At 41.7% G+C, this 18342-nt stretch overlaps 1 protein-coding gene across 1 annotated transcript; it reads right to left on the bottom strand.

Moving 5' to 3' along the window:
* Positions 1-371: 371 nt before the first annotated feature.
* Positions 372-12640, bottom strand: LOC142390945 (tetraspanin-2-like). The gene is made up of 8 exons (XM_075476844.1): positions 12455-12640; positions 5693-5795; positions 3785-3882; positions 3589-3663; positions 3408-3491; positions 3254-3310; positions 3035-3118; positions 372-2949 (listed from the first exon to the last, which is right to left on the bottom strand). Exons 1-8 carry the CDS (start codon positions 12521-12523, stop codon positions 2884-2886), a joined length of 636 nt encoding a protein of 211 aa, XP_075332959.1. The 5' UTR covers positions 12524-12640; the 3' UTR covers positions 372-2883.
* Positions 12641-18342: the final 5702 nt, after the last annotated feature.

Below are 18342 nucleotides of genomic sequence, written 5' to 3'. Positions count from 1 at the left end.
CCATCTTAAAAGACTTCACAAGTTATCAAATGAAGAAAACAAAAACATGTTTAGTAAAGTTAAACATCAGAATCACGTTCGATAGCCAAAATGAAATGCAATTCAGGCGGATTCTTTTTCTGTTGTATCCCACCTTCTGTGGAGAGGAGGCTCAGTGAGTCACCGGGACAACTTGGAAGCCTCTCAACTCCAAAGCATACAAGCAAATTAATTTTTGAAGACCTGCTATTTGTTTTCATCGGCAAAGTCTTCCAGCAAACAAAGTCAGCCAACTGTCACGTTTCCTGCAAAGGTTACCAAATGTCAACATGTGACAGAAAGCAGCTACCAGTTGTAAATCTCTGTGATGACAGAAGACACAGGAGACTGTATAAAACTTCAGGAGCTTTATTAAACTTCAAACACCTATATTCCTGAGAACCCTGAAATGGTACTGAAATAAATTAACACAGTCATCTAGAAGAATGTGTCATGCTTTAGTTTCACAAATATATTTGGGGAACACAGCAACAGTTTTTTGGATTGAGTGGCAGTAAACACTGAAACTCCACTGAGCCTCTGACCCAACAGTCTGGTGACTCTCTTTTGCGTCGCCTTAGTTGTCAGAATAAATGCTGCCGACTGGCATCCTAAAGTACTGTGTGAGCCTCTATGGTCCTCTCTTTTGAGTCACATTATACTGAAAAAAAAAGACAAAGACAAATAAAAACCCAACAGACGAGTTTTTATGTCTGACGTTGCTTGAACAGTTAACTTTATAACATTAAGATGATGATTCTGGGCCAATGACTGGATTTTTTTTAGCAATTTTGCTTCAGCTGTTTCAGCTAGATAGTTACAGCCAAACTGTTTTTTGACACTTGTATACAATAATTCTGACTTTTGCCTCTTGTTGAATTGGTGTGACGGTACACTTTTGCTACATCAATTTGCTAAGTACAGACCGCCTGTATCTCACCAGATACCTTGTTATCAAAGAAAGGCACATTAAGAAGCGGTTTTACTGTGATTTGCTTTGACCTTTACAAACATTGTCATTACTACAACACTTTATAACTACAGCAAACATGTGTCTACATACAGCTTGTTAAATAGTAACTATCACATCAGCCACAAATTATGTACATCTAAAACAAAAAGAAAAGGAAAAAAAAATACATCCTATTTACATACTGAAGTCCTGACACTTGGAATAAATGCTACAGCATCAACAGCAGCCTGATTTAACCTGGATAATTGAAAACATTGACATATTGGGTATTTCTTATTTCATCCAACCCTTCCATATAAAGAGGTTAATTAAGTAAGAGCAATATACAGACTATGTACTTTTTTTTTTGTTATAGGAAGAGTAATTTTAAGGCACAAAGGGGAAAAAAAGAAGTGGGAGGAGAAAACTACATCACATAGTCTCAGTGACTGTTCTCAGTTTACCAAATGGTATAAATTTAGCCTGTAAACATGACAAGATGATTTAAGTAATATAGCCTTGTCAACAGAGACCGAAGGGTGCACTCTCTTATGTAATTCAGTGAATTCATTATAAAGGAAAGGGCAGGAAGTCGCATTTATGAGACTGCTAAGTTAGTTTTCTTTTGGAGGGATGAGAGAATCTGATTAGTGGTTTACCCCTCGGTTGAGGTTGTTTAAAAGCTTTCTTTTAGTGGATAATATCCTGTACATTTGCTGACCCTTTTCAACGTCAGGGTATACCCTTAAAGGATTGCATATGTTTCCTGCCAGACAAAGTACCCTTACCATTAGTTCTTAGGTCTCCAGAAGTTGACATTGTTAACATTTCTCAGATACACTTGTGTATGTGCACATGCTTTGTTGCTCATGTATTAAAACCTGCAAACTGTGTGTGTAGCTGTTTGAGGAAACAAATCCGTTCACCATCTTTCTGCAAGTTTTTCCTGTTTGTACAATAAATGTATAGCTGGAGCCAGAAGCCAATTACCTTAGCTTAGGCTATAGACTGGGCGCATGGAGAAACAGCAAGTCTGAATTTGTCCAACATGCACAAGTTGTGTTTCCCTGTTTACTTTAGTCCATTCAGTCTTCAAGCTAAACAAATTAGCTGCTGACTAAACTTGAAATTCGGAGATCAGTGACGAGTGGCGTCACACACTCTCTGAGAAATCAAATAAACTAGATTTTTTGTCGTAGAGTGCAACCTGTTTGGTCCGAGTGGTTTACAGTGTGGGTATGTGTATGAGTGACAGATGGGGCAGCATTAGAAACATTCACCAGTCCTAAACCCCCTTTTTTTTAACACACCAATATAATTCCACTGGCAGTCGAGACTCAATCCGAGAATCTAAAAAGAAACTTTTATTTTTTCACGACTGTGGTTTCACGTTACACCACGTCACTGTGTTCGTGCTTCCGTATGTGTGTGTGTGTGTGTGTGTGTGTGTGTGTGTATGACAGATAAGCAAATGCTTTCACCTCAGGTTGCTCTCTCAGGCTAAAGTTTCCCACAGCCAAAGGGTCAATGTCAAGGCTGTGTGAAAAGGCACTGACACTGCTGTGACAGTTTGTGGGTGAAAATTTGTGCTGGTGGCCAAATGGTGGAAAGGAAAAACTACTTGATAGATTGTCAGGTCGACATACACTGCAATGTTCCCACTTGATATGTTACAAAAGCTAAGTTACTCGACTTGGTCTGTGTCTAAAAATAAATAAACATTCTAGGTAAGGAAAAAATAACATCAAATACTCGGCCAAAAGGAAACGAGTACCATAACGGAAATACGTTTCTTAAACATGTTCTACTCATTGGGTCCCTGTGTGGATGACTGACAGTGGCTGACAATTTATTCGAAATGCTGAAGAGTCTTTAGAGGCTCGATAGAGGAGCTGTGAGGTCCAGGATCCAGCTTAGATGACCTCTCTGCTGTTGCGAATGGCACAGCAGAGTACCATGCTGAAAATCATCCCGATGATCTGTTAAGAACAGAACAGGAAATCAAATCATTCTCGATCAAATGCATGTATGTGTTTCAGACGTTTTTTTCTCCTTCTGCCTCACCATGACGCCAGCGATGCCGATGCCTACGTAACCAATGATGTAGAGTTTACTGTTGAAGAAGTCTTGAATTCCTGCCTCACAGTCCTGCAGAGAACAGATAAAAGCAGTTAAACATAGTTTCCTTGAAGTGAATCAGGATATTTTGCATTATGGCTTATTCATTAGGCGACAGGGCAGCAGAAATGAATTCCCGCCCTAAGTCTGGAGCTGGTGCCAGACCTTGATATCTGGTTCGGAATCAGGGCACGGGCTTGCTGTGGTTCCACAACAGTTTAGCTGCAAACGGGAAGAAAAACAGAAGAAGACAAGGAATGTTACGGGCAAAGTTTCTATAATGCAACACTGTTTAAACCGATCATTGTTTTTAACCTACCACTTTCTGATAAGAAATGATCATGGTGCCGTTGTTGTTCTCATCATAAGTTTTTCTGTAGAAGTTCTGGATGTCTTCAATTATCTGTGTGAGAGAGGATAAGTGAGCAACATTTGGAATTCGTCACACTGGCAGCATCGGAAGAAACATCACATCGACTTCTGAAGCGATGAAAGTGTACCTTGTCTTTGTTTAAGAATCCAAACACCCCTGCCGCCAACTCAGACCCAAATATGATCAACAGACAAGCAAAGAACTGGAAAAAAGAGAGAAAAAACATTAAAAAAAACATGAAAAAAAAAACATGAGTTTTTCGACTCGCAAACAAGACAATGGTGGGTTTAGGTTTAGTTTTTAACCATGATATGTGGACTCACTGAACCCAGAAGACATTGAGATTCTCTAACAGCTCCACAACACCCAAAGAAACCAACCAGCATCACCAAACTTCCAGCACCAATCAGTATGTACACACCTAGAAAAATACAAAAAAAAAACAATTAAGACATGGTAATAGCAATCAAACAGGCAGTGTAATCAGAGGCAGCCAGCTATAAAAATATCACAATGATTACATGCAGCCACATAATCAAGTAATATCAGCCTAACAGCCTGTCTGACTGAGCTTCTTTGAGTAAGTGGCTTTTTCCCAGTTAGTTTATGTGACAGTGACTTTACTCACGTTACCATGAGAGGGCAGCATAGAGCTGGAAATGTAGGTTGAAGCAGTTACTGTCCACAGAGTGCCAAGCAGATCCCACGCATTAACATTTCAGACTTTGAAATGAACTATTCATTTCAGATGCCTTTTAAAGGTCAATACGTTTTTGTACCTTTTAAAGTGTTGATGTGATGCTTTATAGAAGACTCGGATTTAGAGGAAACTCTACGGGATGTAGGACACATCCAGCCCTGATCTCGAATTGATCTTCTCATTAGGAGGGATACGTCATGGGTAGGTCTGCAGGGGGGGGACTCTAAAGATTTGTTCCTCTACTGTGCATACAGGTGGGGCTTGTTGGGAGGCAAAAGCTCCACAGAGAATGGGGTGAGCGAGGATTCATCCAATGTTAAAAGGGCTCAGGTGGGAAAGATGACGACACCTCATAAGATCTTGAACTTCCTCTTTCTGATGTCGATTGACGCTGCCACTTGCTGTTTCTCTACTTGGGGGGACATTAAAAAAGAATGTTGTAGTTGCCTTTTCTTTTAATCCTCAGTCATTGAGCCTAGGAAGTTATTTTCATTTTCTTACCATGCGTCATTTGTCAGCAAATAAAATAAATAGACTTCTGTGTGTGTTTGACACCATAGCAACTGTTAAATGCTCTCAGCTGTGCCTGTGGGGATAACCCTTTCACAGTCAGAGCCATGTGTAGCACGACGCTCTCAGAAGGCCTGATAAAGGCCACTTATCCTGCTTTAAATCATATGGACATTTTCTGCAGAAGTGTTGACAAAGCTTCACAGTAGCATAGGATTTAGCACACAAATATCTTTTATCAAGCTTCGCTAGTCTACAATTACAAAATGCAAAGTAGCAATCAGGAAAATAAGGACCTCGTCTTGAGACTTGAAATAACTGATATTACAGTAAGTTTTACACAAACTGCTGCGTGGTGGGCGTACATGGTGAGTCCATTTTCCAGTGTAGAGCAGCCCATGTAGGTCCACTTCTCTACTGCACTTCCATAGTCATTGCATTGTTGACTCCAGTGTTACTTTTGCTTCAGAAATGTTCCATTGATCCCCATCTATTTCTGTGCCTTTCTACTTCATGTCCCTGCTTCCCTCTTTTTTTTTTTTCTTCACCATCTGTGCAGAATAGCAGATTTAAAAGGTGGGTTCCCTTGTGCATTTCCTGTTATTATTTCCGTTTTCACACTGAACTCCAGCATGAAAGTTTAATAATCCCAAAAAAGGGTGAAAACATGTTTGGGCTCATGAAAAAAAACCTGCGATTGAAATTTATTCTTGAGAAATATTTGCATGTGCTAAGCTTTTGGTTTAGTTTCCGTAAGCTACAGAGGTACAACAATGCAAAATCTTAAACTACTGCTTTAAAAAAAAAAAAATCTGTCTAATTACTAACAGGGACAAATGATGCAGATATGCTAAGCATAAACCCAACAAGCCAGTGTGGAGACATGAAAATCTAACAATGTCAGCTCACAAGAACAGCGCACCAAGAAACCATTGTGAATTATTCACATGTATTCAGTTTGGGACCTTGTGTATGCCTACCTTGGCTGTAAAGATTAGCTGAGTTATGCAATGACACTCACCAATGAAGAAGGTATCTGGAGCCTTATCGCCACTGAGCAGAGAAACTGTTTCTGGGTCAAAACGGAGCCATAGTCCCACTGCCAGAACAAAGGATCCCATTAACTGGAGGGAGAAAGAGACGGAAAGAAACACATTTAGTTATGAGACGGGTTATTTTGCAATGATACATTAAAAAAAATAAAACAAGTGGTGTGCACACATGCCCTGTTGGGATTCATGTGTTTGAGTGTAAAGAAACCCTCATAAATTCCAACTGGATTTCCTACTTTTCTTCTTCCAAGCAGCTTTCTGGTTAAAGATGTACTGTAAGAACCATTAAACTGGCCTATGGCTTCAACAATATATGGAATGTGAAGCAGGGATTTTTTTTCTCACATAATTTCTGTCAATCATCATCAGAATCAGGAATGTGCAATTCTGTTCATCTAAAGCACAATAATGGACCTGTATGTTTGTGAGCCTTTTGGAGGACTTGCTTTTTTGGCTCCCCCCTACACATCACTGTTTTTAAACTTGATTCCAAGGCTCCTTCGCCTTTTGCAGGCAAAAACATGATGAACGGCTGTAAACTAGACATGTTAAATTTCCCATTTTATGTCAAAAACAGGTATAATTTCTGTCTACAGAGTGGATCATGTAAGAGTTAAACACCAGAACATCCAGGAAACTGTGACTTATGTAACTCTAAAACACTCCTCAGTGATCTCTGGCTTCCTGGTATGGAGAAAATGACCGTTTTACTGTGGGCGGCATGTGGCACCTTGAGCTTAAACAGGCTCTCCTATTTGTTTGGGAATGTGGCTCACATTTTCCCTCATCAAAATCTCCATCAGTATACATTGAGCAAAAATTCCACTCAAGGCTCTTTCTTTAGTGCAGTCTCACTACAGTGAAACTAAATTATTCTCAAACTGTTCAAAGGACTTTAAAGTAAATGTTTTTCTTTTACAGTTCTGAAATGCTTTCAAGGGTTGAAGTGAGACCTCTACTGACAGATCAATAGGGCGAGGCTTTAATGATCACTTAGTCGGTGGCCCTTAGGGATAATCCAGTCTAAAAAGCTTTGAGTTGAGCTTCAAAACAACTCACTATCTATGTGTGTGCGTGTGTGTGTGTGTGCAGAGAAATAAAATTATTCTAACTGCTGAGCATTTCGGAATGCTTGTCACATGGTCTCTCTCTGTGTCCTAGATCTGAAATTTAGGTAAACCACTGTGTGTGACTGTTTGTGGGACGGTTTGTTTGTGTGTCCTCATACGATGTTAAGTGAATTTACGTGGGGCAACGTGTCCTTTTGCCAAATTCTCGCAAGAACAAACTGTTCCAACCTAACTGCGCTTTGGGATGTTGTGTTTTCCAAATGTGCGGCCTTTTTCTGGAACTGCAATTTTCTCTCTTTCATTCTTTGTCTCTAGTATCCCATCCTCCTCTTCACTGTCCACACTCCTTTTCTATACTTCAGATCCACAGGTTTTACTTTTAAGTTCTGGTCTGAAGTAGAGCCAATAGCTCAGTTGTAAAGCATCTAAATGGGACAGGTGTTGGGAAGACGGCTTCCTCCCAAACGGAGAGTTTAGTGTCATGTGCGGTGATGTATGGGGCGGCTGAGCTCCTGGGGTTTCAGGATTAGCAGGTCCAAAGTGATAGACCAAAGCCAAGCAAAGGCTGTAGGTTTGGGGATTTACTGAGCTCGGCTGAGTTAGAGCGGAGGAGTCTGGATCTCCTGGAGTCTGGAGGGACATGCACGCGGCGGTGGAGGAGAAAAGCTTTCAAAGACACTGAAGATTGTATTGACGCTGTATGGAGGAGGATGTGGTTGGTTTATGGTTGATAAGAGGTTTGTTCTCAGCCAATTGTCATCCCTTTTATGGTTACATTCAAAAGCCTTTTCAAAGCCTGCAATCAGTAGCTGACATGTTAAATTCAACTCTAACACTGGCACTCATGAGCCTGACTATCCCGACGGCCCCATTAACACCTCTCAGCTTTCATACCCCCCTGCACCCCCCCCCCCCCCATTAACCTCCCACACCCCTCCCTTTTCTTTGCCTCTCAAGCTGAGTCTACCCGCACTCTGATTTATCCCCATGTATCCTCCCCTACCCCACCTCACCTCAGCACAGCCTCTCCCCTCCAATCTCCCTCTGCCCAAAGGACAAAGACTTACTGTCTCCCAGTGACTACACGCTCTACTGCACAATAGGAGGGAAACAGACACAACGAAAGAGTATAAGAAAGAGAGAGGGAAGAAATAAAAGAAGAGAGTAAGTCATTTGAGAGGGCGTCATCTTTTTTTTTTTTTCTTCTGTCAGCCGACACAGATTCAGATTAATCTTGTTCAGCTCTGCAAGGATAAACTCTCCTGTTCTGTGTTTCTATAGACCAAAATTCCCTTCCGTCAGTGTTGCTTGTGTTATAACTGGCTTTGTTCTTAGACATTATGTATTCATATTTTGTATTGTTCTAAATAAGACATGTTCCTATTTTGTACTTTTCCACTCTGCTCATACTACGCAACATGTGTCCTTGAATGGTCCAAGACTTTAAGATGGCATAACGGGACTAAATAACTGGGTCAGAATGATGAAGCTTCTCTATCGGGTCAGATAGGTCTGGTACATTAGAAACACGCCTAAAACAACACTCACACACACACACGTTGTTTATCACATCCAAAGAACAAGACAAAGACGGTGGTTGGCCTGCTCATGTCACTAATAGCTTGACAATTATACTCGGTCGTGTGTAAGTACAACCTCTGTAAGTACAATATTTCATAAATATGAAATATTTCCGGATATCGAAGCTCGGGCTGACGGATTTCCTGCGAGAGCTCTGTCCCTCCGAGTCCAACGCTGCAATACTTTACATGTGACCACTAATAAATACTTTGTTTAACTTAGGATTTCTCCAGCTTGTTCTTGGGCTTCCAATGAAAGAATCGGGCTAAAACTAGCTTGATAGGAATGAAACATATATCACAGTGAAGAAAAACTGTTTCCCTGGTTTCCCTGTGTCCTTTTCTGTTCCAATATCTCTGAAGACATTTGTCTGTCTGGATAATCCTAGGCGGGGATGGAAATGTCTGTGCCGAAGCTTTATTGAGGTTCTTTTACAGTTTAAAGCTGACTTTTTAATGACGCAGTTAAAGAGTGTTTTTTCGTGAGAGGAATTTCCATGAGAGCAGAGGTTGAGCTGACAAAGGGCTGTGGTCTTGGTCGGATACAGTGGCACTTTTGGAGGAAAAAAAACAAAGAACTTCACTGTAAATTAAAGCAAAAAATAGAATAAAATACAGTTGTAAAATTCTTCAAATCCATCTGTAATTGAAGCCAGTAATCAAACTAGTGCTGCGTCTGGTTCATGTTTGGGAAAACCAATGTAAGGCCACATTAACATGATGGGCAGAACGAGAGAGTACCGTACATAGGAGTGAGATAATTATGGGTGGCGTAAATCCCATTGTGCTTAGTGACAGGCAAGGGTGGTGGAGTGCAAAGGCCCACATCAACTAGCACAATACGGTGTGTTTGCAGGGCTGAATGTGCGAGCGATATCAGCTATAAATCTAAAGTCTACATGTTATCAGAAATCTTCAAAATGTTGCCTTTCCTATTCGCAGCAGCCTAGAAATCTGGCTGTAAGTCCAACTAAAAAACATCATAGGCTCCAGCCCCTTTACCATGTGAAGTTTTCAAGATAGTTTGATCACTGATCACATATTCAGTGTAGTATCTATTTTCATACCATCTTTTTCTTTTTACACAGCGGCATTGAGCAGGCACGTGCCCTTTGAACCCCTGCATCCCTTTGCTTTAGTGTGTTGCATCTTTTCTTTCTTGCTTTGCAACATCAGCATGAAGAAAAATTTGAATAATGCCTGTCTGATGGCTACTTTAGCTATCTCAAACAAAGAATGAGCAGCTGCCTCGCCCTCTGCCACCTTTGAACATTCATCTGATGAACCTGGGCCTTTCAGGAGAGGCTGTTAGGGAGAAGAGAGCCGAATGAGAGTGCTTCAGACAGAAGGGAAAACATTCTTCAGCAATGTCCAACATGAGAAGAATAATGTTTTCTGCTGATTAGAACATGAGATATCTACAAAAATGCCAGGTTGTTGTGACTATGCGGCATTAAAACTGAATCTATTGATTAATGCATAGACATGAATTTTATTTTGGGTTTTTTTGTGCTTATCTACATAGAGGAAAACTGTATCGAATACATGACAACACTGTTACAGCCCATTTAAAAGATGACAAAAGTCTGCATTTGTAGCTCAGAGGGGTTGGGTGGTGAAGGTACACACAACTACCAAACAGGAGACTTTAAATCATCCCAACCATTGGCGAAATGTTTCATTTTGGGTTTTGTTCGCTGCGGGTTGAAGGTAAGCATATGAAGTATATGAAAATAAGATGTTGAGGTTTAAGCATTAAAAACTACATGGTTATGGAAAGGAAAACATCACGACTTGTGTTAAAACAGACAGCGTATTAATGTATTACTTCAAAATATCATTGTCCTGGATTCCCAGCTGTTGAGACCTGTGACCAGTGCAAAACACACACACACACACACACACACACACACACACACACACACACACACACACACACACACACACACACACACACACACGCGTGTTGGACACATGAACCACATGTCCCACAGAAATAAGGTTCTATAAGGGTCGTGCTGGAATTGATGATGAGTTTTTTTTTATTTTTCTTTCTACGCTTTTAAATTGTAACTATATTATACTTTGAAGTGAGCCTGGAATGAAATCCGTAGCCCCTGAAAATAAAAATGTATTTTTTTTTTCACCAACTATCCAATTTAACCAATAAAGGCAACAAAAGTCAGAGCATTTCCAAAACACTGTCGCTTAGAAACAGTGAGGGGAAAATCCATGGAAAAGTAGCTTTGTGCATAGCACTCTGAAAAAAAAAGTTGCCACACTGGCTTAATTTTTAACTAAAAAAGGTAAATTAACCATGGCTGTGTGTCTATCGAGGGTCGGCTAATTACCAACTGTGGTGTATGTCACTCTTCATTCATCACGTCACAGTGTTATTTCTGGAATAGAAGTCTGTGCATCTGTCCACCGCATACAGCCTAACAGCATATCCAAAAGAGGCAGCTGTACCACTGTCTCTGCTGCTGTCCACTGGGGATCTCACAGGGAGATTTGAGCGTAATCATATCTGCTCTTCCTCCATTTGCCATCATCTCACAGACACACTTCTCATGGTCTCTCCCTCTACAAACAACACAAACAGAGGGGCTGCGGGCCAGTGTGGGATTGTGTCGCTGTGGTTATGATTTATGACTGGTGGGCAACTGTGGCTCAGAATGGTGGAAAATGTGAACTCCCTTTTTTTGACTGGCAAAGCAAAAAAAAGAGACGAGTTCATTTGTGGTACTGTGCAATAAAAAAATGAAATCAGCATGCGTCTGCAGTGTATAACTGTAGCATCACTGTACTGATCTATTTTATCCGTATCTGGGTCAAATTCCTGCCAACTGTCCCTCTTTTTGCCATGTGTGTGCGCACTCACGCACGTGAATATCCCTCTCAATCTCCCCGTGACCCTTTTCTTCCCTTTTGCAATCACTGTCCTCCTCACGCTGTGTATTCCTCACCAAGACTGCGTACTTCTCCATCTATCAGACATTCCCTCATCCTCTTCCACACCCCGAGTGTCATCTGTATCATTTTTTTAATCTTTTTTTGCCTGTGTCCACACTCAGAGATATGGGTTGCTCTAAGCGAAGACAGGAGAAGTCAGTGGTGGGACTGTTGGGGCCGCTGCATTTAGGGCCCTGACAAGGACTGCTGCTTAGCTGGCCCAAAGCAGCAGACCGAAATTATGCCATTGTCCTGCTGTCACAATGGATCCATTCACTGTGTACTAACGCCTGATCCACTCTACAGATGCTTGTTGGAAACTCTCCCTCACACACACACACACACACACACACACACACACACACACACACACACACACACACACACACACACACAAAGGATCTTTTTCCACCAGTGATTAGAGTGAATTGTGGCACATAAGCTAAAGTGTGCACAGAAGCACAAAGGTTATCCATAAGAAGACCGACAACGTCTTCATGTGTGAGAAAAGATGTCAACCAGGATGGGTACACGAGGAGGACAATAGGCCAAAGCCACCCTGCAAGGCATACACACACCTTTCACAGCCACTTGACTGTTTGTCTCAGATTTTGTCACAAGGGCCATCTTTTAAATGCCTTGGAAATGTAAAAGAGCAAGCAGGGCGGGGTGGTTATAATAACGTCAGATAATGAGTGAGGTGTGCAGTGTTTGCCAATGTGACGCGGGAAGCCAAGAGTTTGTTCTCCATGCTGCCTCAATCGCTTTCCCCTCTCTGTCTTTTCATTCAGTCTTCCTTTCAAAAACATACTTCCCCGGGAAAGGAGGAGGAAGAGGAGGAGGAGGAGGAGGAGGGTGGGGGGCGTTTTTTTTTTTCCTCGGTGGAAAATCTGATTTGAGCCCGGTGAGCCAAAACTAAAAACCTCCGACTATCACCCTTTCTGCGCCGGACAAATTCACTCTGGACAAGCACAAGTCCGACAAGAGGATAAAACATATTCTGTCCGATAAAGTCTAATCGTAACTACCGGCTAGGCTTTCTGCACTGCTGCACTTGCTAAGGGTTTCCTTAGCCTGCGCACAAGTTGCATCTCACCATCAGGCAGCTCAACAGAAAACGTGCACTTACCCAGAATATGAAGTTGAACACGAACAAAAGGTATTTGACGCACTTCATTCCTCCTATCACCTTCCCCATGTCGGCAGGATGTGACTGTGTTTTGTATTACCCCGGCGAGATGGTTGGACGGCTGAACTGGATTCGCACAATGTGACAATAACGGTCCACTCGGCAGCACTTGTGCGCCCAGAGGCAGCCTTCTCTCTCTCTCTCTCTCTCTCTCTCTCTCTCTCTCTCTCTCTCTCTCTCTCTCTCTCTCTCTCTCTCTCTCACACACACACACACACACCCGCGCGCATACAAAACACCGCAGGATCCGCTTAGACTCTTTTCCAGACCGCCCCTTTCAATATTGCACAGGGTGGCTAAAGGGGGGGTCGAGACTACTCGATGGAGACTTTGTGTTGTTGGTTGTTGATGACTGACATTTTCCTTAAAAAAAACAATACAATAATCTTTATAAACCGACACATATGTGTGTTTTTTGGTACTGTATGACTCAAAGTTTGCCATCTAATGCCACTCAATTACATTTAAAGACCTCCTCCGCACATGTATGTGTGGAAAAACACAAAACAAGCCCGTCTGAGATAGTTTTCCAGTAAAAAAAAAAAGGTCAACTACCTAGAATAGGAAATGTGCTTCTTTGCAGGAAAGAAAATGTGCAGCGCACACAACTGCAAGTTTCCACATGGTACAGTGACGGTTAAACGCCCAAAGGGAAGAAAAAACAAAATATATTTTGAAGTGAAAGGGGACCTTAAAATTGAACCTGAGAAAAAGTACTTACTCATCAGGAAAACTTGCAGTAATGATACATCTTGGCATCCCGTTCAAATGTGTGGCCAATAGATAAACCTCAAATTCTAAGTTCAATGTTAATTTCTTGTGAGCTTTAAAGTCATAGCATTTGGCAGTTCTTCTTCAGTATGTATGGGCCAATATTTATCACAAGATAATATCACATGGAGATAATGAAAACTTGTGTCAGGTGAGCGTGGAACATGGCAGTTGGTATGCAAATAGGCTGAAGTCTGACGTTTGAAATGTTTCACATTATCAGACAGCAGGTATTACTCATTTCCCTCTGTACTTTCAAACAGCAGCAGCCTTTCCAAAACATTTCTGGTATGATCAAACCAAATGCCTTGATATCACTACTTGATCCTTACAGTAAAAAAACAAAACAATGATTGATGCTCTTTCTAAGGAATTTCTGTACATTTGTGGTGGCTGTACAACATCTTACTCCAAGTCTTTGTAACTGTAGGTTACCACTGAATTAAGTTGGCAAATAACAGAAGTCGGTTGTAATTTCACAAGATGAAATAGTATTTCCTGACAGCCAGACCTCCCCCACTCTCGCTCACTAACAGCTTGAATGTAGTGAGTCGCTGCCTTGTAAGACAATCCTCGTTGTCAGAGTGTTTTAAATTAACGGATTGGCAAAAATAACTTGTTGAACAAACTTCATTCGTGGAGTGCTTTTGTACCACCTCACTGGCTTTAAGCCACTGAGTAATAAAGACTGGGGGCAATGCATAATGTTCAGTAATATAAATGGAACATTAATTAAATATCAATCAAAGAGAAAATTGTTTCGGTTTTCTACTTTGTTTCTGTATAAAGAAATAGCATATAATTCATTTTTCTTTTACTTTATATGCAAAAAGTGCACTATGTATATATTTAATAGTATAGTATTACAACTAATGTCTTGTTAAGATGTGTGAGCTTAAATTTGACACCAGAGTTTTACAGTTGTTTCACAGGAAAATTCTCTTTAGGTTTAGGTTGGAGTTTCTGTACAATCCAGATAACATTTTTATTCACGGTAATGTCCCTGTAGATATACGAGCTCAGTACCCAGGGCAAGAAGTTACAAAGCAAACCTATTCTTAAAGGAGAACTCCGGGGCATTTGAAGCGCATTTCCATTGCTAGAGGTTGTCAAATACTGATAGGACACAGACAGGTGCAAATCTGCGCTCCCTGTGTGGAGATCGCGCTGTTTGATCAGCCTGTCATGCGAGGCTAATACGTGGTGGCTAGGGGCAAGCGCTAACCCTTCCACGTAAAACAACAACTTGCACACTGCAGAAACGTCACACCACTTTATAAACCATCCGACAATAAAGTCACAAGCCTTACCATCAAAACCATATGCATGGTTCTCACATTACTGGCTAGGGACGTTACAAAACAACTTTATAAACAGCATGTAACTCACCGGTTAGTTGTACGCTCGCGCATGTGAAAGCCCAAAAGAGTCAATGGACGATACTCCCATATACAAAACAATTATCTTCTCTAGAAAAACTGCGTTCAAGTATTTAAAACATTACAACAATACATGCCCAGTAATATTGTTGTAATGTTTTAAATATAAATGCCCCGGAGTTCTCCTTTAATGAAATGGAAGGCCCAATGGATTTCTGTCATCAGTGACAGGGAGCAGCACCATGTTCATCATAAATATTTTCCACACAAAGGGAAAGCAGAGGGGATGATGACCAATGAGCACGTAGATTTTATCACTACAATTAAGGCGCTAGTTAGAAAATGTCCTTATAGAGGAACAACTGCTAAGCTGAGTGATGGAGGGAGGACAGAGCCAGGCACGAATGGTATGAAGGACAGAGAGGTTTGAACAAACGCTGTGGATGACATATTAATGGGACTGATCACCAGTGTATTGTCTCAGCCATTCAGGCATCTGTGCCTTGATACAAAATATTTGAAAGTTTCTGCGCTGGAATCCACAAGGGGAGCAGTGGACTATGTAGTGGAAACAGAAAAGTTTGTTTTGGATGCTACCCAGAGGAGTGCTAAAAGAGGACAAGCTGATAAGGCCACTGAGTCTCAGAATGTTGGTAATGCTGTTGGTGGCTCAGCTGCTGTGTTGTTTCAAGTATGTGAGCAAGAAAAGTTTATTTGGATAGCAAATTTCATGTACAAAACAATTCAAAGTGCTTTACATAAAATAAAAGCATTACAGCGGGGAGTGGAAGAAGCATTAAGAATACATAAAAGAACATAAAGAGAAACAAATAAAATAATTAAAATAAATTAAAATAATTAAAAACAAGCAACAGTCTAGATAAGTTAAAAGATAGCGTGCAGATTTCATGCATAGACACATGAGAAAACAATTTTTTTTAACCTGGATTTAAAAATGTCTTTATTTGGTGAAAGTTTAATCTCCACTGGCAGTTTGTTCCACTCGTTTGCAGCAGAACAGCTAAATGCTGCTTCTCCATGTTTAGTCTGGACTCTGGACTGGACTAGCTGAGCTGAGTGCTTGGATCTAGAACAAAGAGCTGTAAATTCTGTAGATTACAAGGCAATTAGTAAGATATGCACCGCTTAGACAAAGCTTCTTGGAAATTTGTTATCATCTCTATTGTTTTTATGTTATAACATAAGAGAAGTTCAAACCATCTCTGCCATCCGTCATCATGGGAAATGTAAGATCGTTAGCTAACAAGTTGGATGAACTTCTAGCCTTGACAAGGACTCAGCAAGAATATCGGGAATGTAGCATTATGTGTTTTACTGAGACATGGCTGCAGGATCATATCCCCGACTCCAGCGTCTCTCTGCCGGGCTTCCTGACTGTACGAGCAGATCGAGATTTAAAGAGTAGCAGGAAAAGGAAAGGGGGTGGATTGGCAGTGCTTGTCAACAACAGATGGTGTCACCCAGGACATGTTACTGTGAAGAGTCGTCTCTGCAGTCCTGACATTGAACTATTGGCAGTAAGTTTTCGTCCATATTATTTGCCAAGAGAGTTCTCCAGTGTTGTTTTGGTGGCTGTTTACATTCCACCCTCAGCTGTTGCCGACACTGCATGTGATGTCATCAGTTCCGTTGTTGCTAAGATACAGACACTACACCCCAATTCTTTTGTGGCAATATCTGGTGATTTTAATCATGCCTCACTCTCTGCTACACTGCCAACTTTTCAACAGTTTGTCAGCTGCTCTACCAGAGAAAACAAGACATTGGATTTGTTTTACACAAATGTCAAGGATTCATACATTTCCAAATCAAGACCTCCCCTGGGTAAATCAGATCACAACCTTGTTTTTCTCTGTTCAGCATATAAACCCCTTGTCCAGAGACTACCTGTCACAAAAAGGACTGTTAGAAAGTGGTCACATGAAGCTGAAGAAGCCTTACAGGGTTGTTTTGATGCAACTGATTGGATTTCTCTTTGTAAGCCACATGGAGAGGACATTAATGCCATGACTGAGTGTGTGACAGACTATATAAACTTCTGTGTGGACAACACCATCCCCACCAGAACAGTGAGATGCTTCCCTAATAACAAACCCTGGATCACCAGTGAGCTAAAGGAACTATTGAACAAGAAAAAAAGAGCCTTTAGGGAGCGAGACAGGGAGTTACTGAGGAGTATACAGAAGCAGCTCAAAGTCAAGATCAGAGAGAGCAAGGAGGTGTAGAAAGAAGCTTGAGAGTAAACTGCAGAGGAACAATATCAGAGATGTGTGGTCAGGAATGAAGAAGATCACAGGCCTCAAGCAGAGGGAGGATCGGATGGATGGAAGTCTGGACAGAGCAAATGAGCTGAACACATTCTTCAACAGGTTCAGTTCAGGAACAAGCTCACCATCCTCCCCTCCTGTTCCCAGCCAAAGAGACATCCCACCCTCCTCTGACCCACAGCTTTCCTGTAACATCTCCACCTCCACCTCAGTCATGGATTCTTCTGCTTCCACTAGTTTGTCTTCAACCCAATCAGGAGATGCTGCTGTCCCCTTTGCCTCCCCCTCCCACTTTTCTGTTTCTAGAAGTCAGGTGAAGAGGCAGTTGGAGAGACTGAACCGGAACAAGGCTGCAGGTCCAGATGGTGTCAGCCCCCGAGTCCTGAAGGCCTGTGCAGAGCAGCTCTGTGGGATTCTGCAACACCTTTTCAACCTTAGCTTGACCCAAGAGAAGGTACCACTGTTGTGGAAGACATCCTGTCTGGTTCCGGTACCAAAGAAAACTCACCCTTCAGACATCAATGACTACAGACCTGTTGCCCTGACATCCCACATCATGAAGGTCCTGGAGAGACTCCTGTTGACCCACCTGTGTAAGCAAACCAGCACATATCAGGACCCCCTGCAGTTTGCTTATCGCCATGGAGTTGGAGTTGAAGACGCTATCATACACCTGCTTCAACAAACCCACTGTCATCTGGACAAAGCAGGCAGCACTGTGAGGATCATGTTCTTTGATTTCTCCAGTGCATTTAACACAATCCAGCCTGATCTGCTTCGTCTGAAACTCCAGAAGACTCAGGTGGAGGCCTCAACAATCACCTGGATTAATGACTACCTGACAAACAGACCACAGTTTGTCAGACTGAAGAATTGTGTGTCTAACCAGGTGATCAGCAGCACAAGAGCACCACAGGGGACTGTACTCTCACCATTCCTTTTCACTCTGTACACTTCAGACTTCCAGTACAAGTCAGACTCCTGTCATCTACAGAAATATTCAGATGACTCTGCAGTTGTCGGGTGTATCAGAGATGGACAAGAAGCTGAGTACAGAGAGCTGGTGGACCGCTTTGTGGCATGGTGTGGGAATAATCATCTGATCTTGAATGTTAACAAAACAAAGGAGATGATTGTAGATTTCAGGAGAAACAGGGTCAGATCGAACCCCGTTTCCATCATGGGAGAAAAAGTGGAGGTGGTTGAGGAATATAAATACCTTGGTGTTCATGTGGACAACAGACTGGACTGGAGACACAACAGTGAAGCAATCTACAAGAAAGGACAGAGCAGACTGTACTTCTTGAGGAAGCTAAGGTCCTTCAAGGTTTGCAACAAGATGTTGCAGATCTTCTACAAGTCTGTTGTTGAGAGCGTCATTTCCTCTTGC

This window comes from Odontesthes bonariensis, chromosome 10 (genome assembly GCF_027942865.1).
Source record: "Odontesthes bonariensis isolate fOdoBon6 chromosome 10, fOdoBon6.hap1, whole genome shotgun sequence".
Classification (NCBI taxonomy): Eukaryota; Metazoa; Chordata; class Actinopteri; order Atheriniformes; family Atherinopsidae; genus Odontesthes; species Odontesthes bonariensis.
The sequence above is the reverse complement of the archived record's forward strand: the minus strand, read 5'-3'. Positions and strand labels throughout refer to the sequence as shown.

Coding starts and splice junctions, on each gene's coding strand:
- LOC142390945 (XM_075476844.1), bottom strand. CDS start 12,523: ATGGGGAAGGTGATAGGAGGAATGAAGTGCGTCAAATACCTTTTGTTC. Junction 3,664..3,784: donor CTCAATGTCTTCTGGGTTCA/GTGAGTCCACAT, acceptor TCTTTTTTCCAG/TTCTTTGCTTGTCTGTTGAT. Junction 3,311..3,407: donor TCATTTCTTATCAGAAAGTG/GTAGGTTAAAAA, acceptor TCCCGTTTGCAG/CTAAACTGTTGTGGAACCAC.